The sequence below is a fragment of the Anarrhichthys ocellatus genome, unplaced genomic scaffold (genome assembly GCF_004355925.1).
Source record: "Anarrhichthys ocellatus isolate YVR2014 unplaced genomic scaffold, GSC_Weel_1.0 scaffold11, whole genome shotgun sequence".
Taxonomy (NCBI): Eukaryota; Metazoa; Chordata; class Actinopteri; order Perciformes; family Anarhichadidae; genus Anarrhichthys; species Anarrhichthys ocellatus.
The window spans coordinates 3,564,217-3,572,743 of NW_022280041.1; the positions used below are offsets into that span (position 1 = coordinate 3,564,217).

Below are 8,527 nucleotides of genomic sequence, written 5' to 3' on the forward strand. Positions count from 1 at the left end.
CCCCCCCCCCCCCCTCGCTACCTTCCTCCTGGAGCTGCACGACGCAGCCGTTAGCTCCACACAGCTGCGTCTCCAAGGCCTTCTTCTCCTCCTCGCTCCCCTCCAGCTGTTCCCTCAGGTTCTGCAGCTCAGAGAGGACGGCGCTCTGGTCCACGGCGCTCTGACTCCGTCTTACCTGAAAGACATGGGATGAAAGAAACAGGGTGCATGATGAAGAACATAAATAGACCCTTTCGCTCTGGCTTTTATCTATACCGTCCACACACACCTGGTCCTGGTAGCAGCGCTGTATATCACACAGGGCCAGGCTGATGTTGGAGATCTGCTCCAGCGCCTGCTGCAGCCGCAGCTGCAGGCCGGTCTCCGAGCTCTGCGGCAGCGTCTCGCTCTCGCCGCGGGCTGCAAACATCTGACGAGACAAACAACTAATTCACCTTCTGACATCATGAGCACATGGAAAATGGAAAAATCCGTGGATGGCAATGAGCCACAATCAGAGGGGGGGGGGGGGACAAAGTGAGATCTGAATAGCTGGTTGTTAATTTTCTCCCCCAGGAGGTTGTCACAATGCAGAGAGTGTTTTCAAACCGGTGTGTCACCGAGCAATGACTTCCTCATCAGCTGCATGGAAGAATAGAAACAAAGCGCACAATGCAAAACTCAAAAATGTCAAGCTTTGCCTTGATGCACTGAGGAAATCTGATTCTTTCCTGTACGGTGTGACAAATAAATACACCAGCTACAGTTCATTTAGAGCTAATAAATGATCAGAGTGATGCAAAGCAACATTTTGCTCTTCTGGATGAGCTCACGTGATGTTGCTAATGTATATACAGATAAACATGTTGATCAGTTAGGTTGGATTAGATAACATTATTAATCCACAAAGGCCTGCACATCAAGTCACAGCAGAGCACATATGAAAGACACACTGCCACAACGCAACACAAACACACAATTCAAAACGTATTCAAAGAGGACATTAAAGCAGCTCAGGAGCGTATTAAATACCAGCGATAGAAGGCCGACAATAAGAGATGCGCATGAAAATTGGACCAATAAAAGAGGTTTCATTTTTTAATTATTATTTTGTTACCAGAAACTGGCACATTGTGAATATATTGGCTCCTGGGAAAAATATCAGAATGAGCCCTAAAAGCCTCTCCTGTGTAATCTGAGTGTGTAGTTGTAAGAAACAATACAAAAGGAGGGAAAGGATCTCAATGAATTCATATTGGATTCACTGTTGAATGGACACTTTATGAGAGCAGGATCAGAGAACAGGAAGTGTGAGGGGGGAAAAAAAAATATCAGTTTTCATTTCTGTGTTTTTGTTTTTTTAAGGACAGACTGAAGCAGCGAGGTTTAGTGAGCTCTGTTTCAGCACATGGCAGCACGAGGCCCCGCGCTGCAAAGCACACCGCTCTAATCTCGGATCTCCCCTTCAGCAGAGAGCAATTTTCACACAGCAATTAGCACAATTATTTCATACACACAAACACACAGCTACAACCAGACACGGCTACACAAGCAGACAAAGACGCAGACACAAAACAACCCCCCTCCAAATTGTTTCCTGTTTTGAGGCCCTGCATCATTATACCACCATGCATCACAGAGGAGAGGTGTGAATGGTTGGTGTTTTCAAAACACATGAAAACAGACAAATAGTAGCGCATACAGGAGGCATTCAGCACAGGGGGGTCTTTTAACATGAATTGAGAAAAAGGGGGGGGGGGGGGGGGATTGTGTGAACAGTTGGGGGTCCTTTTCACAGGTAAGGACCCCTGCGAGGCGGCCCATTGTGAGGCTGTCCGGTAAATGGAGGACGCTGCGCACAAAGGCGACAATTGCTATATGCTCGGCAAAATATAAAGGTGTCAGGCAAAGACAGGTTGTGCTTAAAGACCACTATTCTCCTTCAGCGGCAGTGATGACCACTAATTACGGGGAAGGGAGGGGCTAAATGGGAAGGGAAGGGAACAGAGAGACGGTTTTTGAAAGAAAAGGCCTTCATTATAGGCGCAGCTGGGGCAGCAAAAAACGGTGCTGTGTGTGGGGGTGTTTGTGTGTGTGTTTGGGTATTTGGATTTTAAGTGAATCTGTGTTTTTACAGCTTGTATACGAGTGTGTGTCCGCTTTTGTCTTGTGTGTGTGAACGCTTTGCCCCACACAGAGAGCCTGGATGTGACCAAAGTGTCATCGGTGTGAAAACAGAGAATGGAGACCCCCTTCTCCTGTCCCGCCACATCATCTGACAGTGGAGGTGTGTGTGTGTGTGTGTGTGTGTGTGTGTGTGTGTGTGTCTCCCTTCCCCCCTGTCCGAATGTCCGTCTGTTCACCGTAGCCGCCTGAAGGTCAACGCTCTAACACTCATGTTCCCTTCCTGTGGCACGACCTGTCACCCTCAGTGTCTATAGGTGTGAATGTATGACAAAATGTTTTGTGCATTGCAGAAAACACACACACACACACACACACACACACACACACACACACACACGGGAATGCCACACGCTCACACCTGGTGGGCGAAGACTTCAGCGTGCTGCCGGAGGCCCAGCTCCAGCTCCAGCTTCTGAGACATTTCTGTGAACTCCTCTGTGACAAGCTGGGAGACTGTGCACGCACACACACACACACACACACACACACACACACACACACACAGGTATATTCAATGGCATTCATGATGTTTTTGATTAAAACATGAAAATGAAATGGACTGAAATGCTTAATTTCTTAATAAATTAGTCAATCTGAAGAAAAATGAATCAAATATGACACCCAATTAATCACGTTATGTGACTCATGAAGCAAAAAAATGCCATTTATTTGCTCATTCAAGTCTTTTAATTATGAGCCTGCTTTTTTCTGCAAAATAACATTCCAGACACAAATGTTGTTTTGGGGTGGCAGCAGAAATCTCAGAGACAGATATCTCAAAACCTGCAGCAGATAGAACCAAATCTAACGTTAAAAGGATCCTTTTGGACTGTAGGCGGGACAAATCAATAAGTGGGGATAAAGGAACATTTTTCACTATTTCTGACATTTTAGAATAAATAAGTATTTACTTGTTGCTATTTGGAAAAAGAATATTGTTAGATTAATGATGAAAATATGTATTAGCTGCAGTCCAAATTGAATGAGGACTCACCGCGTTTGATTTTATTCATGGACTTGTTCTGTTTGCTCATTTTCCACAGGAGGGCCTCTTTCTCCTCGACCTCCAGAGCAAGCTGAGAGAAAAAGTCTGTGATAAGACTCCAGGTACACACACACACACACACACACACACACGCGCACACACACTGATGTACCTGCTCTCTAAGTTGGACCTGCTCTCTGGTCAGATCCTCCACTTGTTGCTCCAGCTGCAGCTTCTCAGCCAGCAGACCGTCCACTGACGCCTGCAGCTCTGACACACACACACACACACACACACACACACACACACACACACACACAGAAACACAGAATATTTGGACACACAACAATAAGCCAGTTATCCCAGTTTGACTTCTAGTTTTGAATTCTGTCTAACCTGCGATCAGAGCTTGATTCTCCATCAGCAGCGTCTCTTCGCCGCAGTCGTCCACCTCATCACAGTTAACCGCAGAGTCCGCCTCTAGCTCAAAGGTCACGGCAGCCAAGTTTTCAGGCAGCTCGGGGATGAGCGGCATCACCATCTGGCTCGTCCGCTTCAGCACTTTGTTCTCTTTGCTCACCTATCAACAGAGGAGATAATGGTGAGTCTGGAGGTTTGTGTTATGTGTATTTTTAAAGTACTGGTATGAAAATGACTCAGGTTAGATTACATCATTTTACAGTACGTGACGCTGCTTCTCACTTCAGCCTCTTCCCGTTGTCATGATGAGGAAAAGAAAGGAAGTAAAGCAATGAAAAGGCAACATAGGGAAGGGAAGGAAAGGAAACAACACAAAAGAAAACAAAAAGGAGAGGAATGTAGAAAAGAAAAGCAAAGGAAAGGACAGGAAAGTAAAGGAATGAAAAGGAAACATTAAGGAAAGGAAAGGACATAGGAGAGAAAAGGACCAAGAGTAAAAAGACATACTTTGACAGCCAGCGCCTCAGCACTCTCCCTGCAGGAGCGCTCAATCTGGAACTGCATCTCCAGTACATTTATCTCTTTCAAGAGCTGATTGGAGACTAGAAATAAAAGGAGACGAGTTGTTACAGAGCAAGGAGACGTCTGACTTAAATTGCACAGAATCAACCAGACGCCTTTTTTATGTCATACTGCCTACAGATGTGAATTAGAGTGTGATGCATTCTGGGATAGTATGCTGAATGTGGACAGGAAGGTAAAATAAAGAAACACATGATTCTCACCTTCCTCTAGTTCGGACAGTCTCTGGTTGGCTTCATCCCTCTGAATTTCCAGGATCTCACACTTACAATAAAACGTCAACAAACAAACAGACAAGCAAAACAGGAGAAAGAGATGACAACAAATTGATGTTTGATTTTATCCACTTTTTTGTACATTAGACAGCAGCTTTAATTAAAGTCATCATTTGCTGCCCGTCACTAACAGTGATACCTGAATGTCTCCCTCATCTTCGGAAGAGAAACCCGTCTCTCCGTCAGACTCTGTGGGGACAAGAAGATCTTTATCAAAAGGGCCGGTGGCATCAGAGAAGGAAAGACGCTCAGCTGGGAGGCGTAAAAATCAAAGATCCTCACATCCTGTCTGACTGCAAGAGGAACTACAGAGGCCGCCTGAGGAGGAGCAATACAGGAAGTGAAATCACAGAAGGATCATAAAAACACGTTTCACTTTCTGTAGCCCCCAACTCAAAAGTTTACACTATCCACTGTTTCCGTGCGGATTAAACAAATTAGATATAAACGTGTTCATTTGTGAGCTTTAGAGGTGCTAGGACAGAGCCAGGCTAGCTGTTTCCCCCTGTTTCCAGTCTTTGTGCTAAGCTAAGCTAACCCAGCTGATGACAACATCCACCATTTAAAAAAACTAGCTTTTATTGAATGAACAGCTGCACGAAATGGAAGCATTTTATTGTTCATGAAAGGTAATTTTGAACTTTTTCATACACCGAACCGCCAACATTTAAGAAATAAAACCCCTTTATAATCTTACTCCACAAGTCCACAATAAATAACATGACTTAATACGATACCGTGAATTCTTATTGAAACCGTTAAGCTCATCATGTGACTAAAATAAAACCTCAGCACCAGTTTACATCCACATCATCAAGTCTTACCTGCTGCTGCTCTGTCCTCACCTTGTGCCCACATCCCGCCGTCTGCACAGTTATCAAGCTTTTAGCTCCTCGGTATAAAAATAAGAAATTAAGCTTCACATTCAAGCACAAACGAAAACCTGCTTTCTGTCTGAGTGGCAGTCGGCTTGCTATTTAGGAAGCAAGTGGGAATCACTACTTAAACCCTCCCCCACCGCCTCGAAATTGAAAAAGAGGAACTTTTTCCGTACACTGGCCAAAAGGCCAACTTAATCATTACTAATATGGATTCATACCCTAATAAACAAGTTTTTTATGTATGTTTGATTACTAAAAAGATGTTATTTCAACATAAATATTCATAATACGAGCTGTTTGAACTTTCCCCCCCTTTTGCATGCAGTGAAAAGAGGAAAATGTAGCCTCTGTCCATGCATGTGGTCTCTATGGGACGACACTGTCTCTCTACTACAAGATCAATGTCACTCAAGCAGCCGGAGCAAAGGAGAAGCTGCTTCTATTCCTCTATTAGCATCCGTGCTAAGACTTCATGACCTCTGAATCAGACCTGCCATGGGAACCAAGTTCAGGGCGATAATTCGGGAGGTGACAGTGATGATGCTGATGACACACATTTCTCCACTATGAATAATTTAAATAAAGGGAGTGGGGGGGTTGGAGGTCAGATGGAGTACAGTATCTTAAAGGATAAGGTTATTCCATATTATTCTAAGTGTCTACACATCCCATGGAAAGACCAGTCTGTCACTCAGTTCCTATTAAATATGTAAATCTGTAAAAACAGCTCACATGTGTATTTTATATTTTTAAAACAGGCTAATTTTTTCTAACGCAGCTGGTCACTGTCGTTTTTTTTATCCAACAGAAGCAATTGGTGCATTTGTCAGGGACTATTTTCAGCTGTGGATTAACACACATTTGGCTCTCTGAGTATTTAAAGCAACAGGACTGTATATGTGGGTGTTTTGACTCCAAATAAAAGTGCCATGCATGCTCATTGCAGTGAAGAAACAAGTCATGAATCAACATCAATGTGCACAGGGTGCTTGATGTTAGCTCTATAAAATAAAATAAAATATTCATTAAACATTGTGTTGAAACACCTTGAATAGCCTCGTTTGAAACTTTAAATGTAAATTTGAATACACAAAGACGGGACAATAACTCTATTGTCTCTGTCTATTCATTCCTGGTGAAAATATGTCTAATCTAAAATAATCAAAACACCCCATTCAGATGTTTGCTTTTAATTCACCTGCAACATGCTCATGGGCCGCCTGTTAAGCTGAAGCATGAAACACTGCTGGGTTTCACGCCAGTGACGTCCTTGTAATTTAATGAGTCTTTCCTCTCTCAGTGTGTTGCTCTCTTTACAGGCACCACCTGAGCACCCAAACCTCCTCCAGCCTGTCACCCCGACCTTTACTAATGATTCTTCACCATGTTAATAAAGGTGAAATTGTCACTTAAGATTAGCCGTTGTCTGGTGTTTCTTGCAGCGGGCGACATTGTCTGAAAACTCCTCATTAAAACTGGCTTTTTTTAAATCCTATTGAGAAATGTAGTATTTTCTGTAGTCATTTTTCCTAGAAGGTGCTATTTTTTCTTACAGTATGACAGGCTTTTTATTCAATATATTTTATAATTTTCTTTAATAAAATGTAAATGTAAATGAAATTAGCCTAAATGTATATGGAGACCAACACTGAGGTAATTTCCTCAGTATTTTTTCTGGGGCTTTTTTTAGCAACCTGTTGGGAGTTCAAACCCTATAATTTAAAACTATTGGTAACACTTTATTGTGTAAGTCCTGCTATTTAGCATTTATAAGCAGTGTATGAACATATGGTTTAGGACACATTGTTAAAAAAAAATTAAAAATACAGCATTTCTCACCAGAATATTATTCCTGACTGTTGACTAAAAAAAGTATCTGATATCTTATAATATTTATAATATATATTAGGCTGCAACAATCACGTTACAGTCATAAACGTATTTCTTCAAAATAAAAGTCTCAGATAATAAAAAACTCACAATTCGACTGAGATGAGGGAGAAGCATGTACTGACAAACAATGTGTCAACAGCGTGTCTCACATAACTGATGATGTATTTATTTATTCGATAGTCGTTATTATGTGTTTACAACGAGGTGCGTCACAAAAGGATTCTGTCAGAAGTGGGATTCGAACCCACGCCTCCAGGGGAGACTGCGACCTGAACGAAGCGCCTTAGACCGCTCGGCCATCCTGACATGAACATCATCTTAATTACATGTTTACTTAAACATAACATAGTCCCGGGTGAATTATCGTTTGATATAAGTCGTTTTCGCTCCAACTATGTTTGAGGTAAACGTCACTATGATTGTTTAGCTGCTGCGGTTCTGCCCCCAACATAAATATCTACAAGTTCAGGGTGAAAGTTCAACTTTATGATAATTTGACAGCGTGAAAAAGTAGATAAACAAGATCGCGTGCACGCTTCCTGAAAACTGTAACCCCTCAACAGAAGCCAAACCCAGCACTCCGTGTTATTATGGCTGCATCAAATAATTGAAATGTGTTCTCCAGCATTTCATGAATATCTTTCTAAAAAAATGTAACTTGGTATCTTTTGGTCTCCGCTTGAATTAAAAACAAATGTATGATTAATAAATGAACTGTATAATGAACGTCTGTGTGTGTCTAGTGTGTGTTCGTGGTCTGTGTTTCACTGTTAGGAGTCCAAGATGGATAGTATAAAGTTTTATGGGATGCCTCATCAGAATACCTACCAGTTTATTTTGCACTTCAGACACTATTTACAGTCTAATCAACATTTTCCCACATGATCAATTGATGTTTGAGAAACACAAATAAAAAGACATATTAGATGGTAACAGACAGACAGGACAGCATGAATAAATTACAAAAAATAAAATAAAATAAAATCATGGGCACCATCCTACTGAAACTATTATTCTTGTAAAGAAGTTTTTTTCTTCATGGAGACCGTGACAGTCCTCATAAACTCTGCTGGACCATCTAAAAAACTCCCTGCAGCTAGAACCCCAGCAGCTAGTCTTCTCCGTGATTGGCTCAGACGCCACGCATGCCTTTCATGCTGAAAATCTCAAACCTGGCAACCCCTCCCTCCCTCATCTGCATGCACACATCTGCTTGCACACACATACCCACGTGGATCCAAAACTAAACAGCGGTTTAATGAAGCTGCAACGTCGGGTTTAGGTTTACGACAGGACAGCAGCATCTGGTTGTTTGATGCTTGTGA

The 8,527-nt window shown here is 42.3% G+C and overlaps 1 protein-coding gene and 1 non-coding gene across 5 annotated transcripts in view; both read right to left on the bottom strand.

Moving 5' to 3' along the window:
• Positions 1–5,391, bottom strand: part of shtn2 (shootin 2) — an 8,280-nt gene extending 2,889 nt beyond the window's left edge. The window contains exons 1-10 of one of the 4 annotated variants that reach the window (XM_031850626.1): positions 5,253–5,391; positions 4,568–4,617; positions 4,357–4,417; positions 4,079–4,173; positions 3,548–3,731; positions 3,324–3,421; positions 3,161–3,242; positions 2,525–2,619; positions 269–409; positions 22–175 (exon numbers count right to left, since the gene is read on the bottom strand). In XM_031850626.1, coding sequence (XP_031706486.1) covers positions 22–175; positions 269–409; positions 2,525–2,619; positions 3,161–3,242; positions 3,324–3,421; positions 3,548–3,731; positions 4,079–4,173; positions 4,357–4,417; positions 4,568–4,617; positions 5,253–5,286 — 994 coding nt within the window. In that variant the 5' untranslated portion in view covers positions 5,287–5,391. Of the gene's footprint in view, positions 1–21; positions 410–2,524; positions 2,620–3,160; positions 3,422–3,547; positions 3,732–4,078; positions 4,174–4,356; positions 4,418–4,567; positions 4,618–5,252 lie in introns of all 4 variants that reach the window. The other 3 variants (XM_031850624.1, XM_031850625.1, XM_031850623.1) reach the window with 3 other exon arrangements.
• Positions 5,392–7,425: 2,034 nt separating this feature from the next.
• trnal-cag (transfer RNA leucine (anticodon CAG)) lies at positions 7,426–7,508 on the bottom strand. Its single transcript has one exon. It is a non-coding gene; the product is annotated as a tRNA-Leu (tRNA).
• Positions 7,509–8,527: the final 1,019 nt, after the last annotated feature.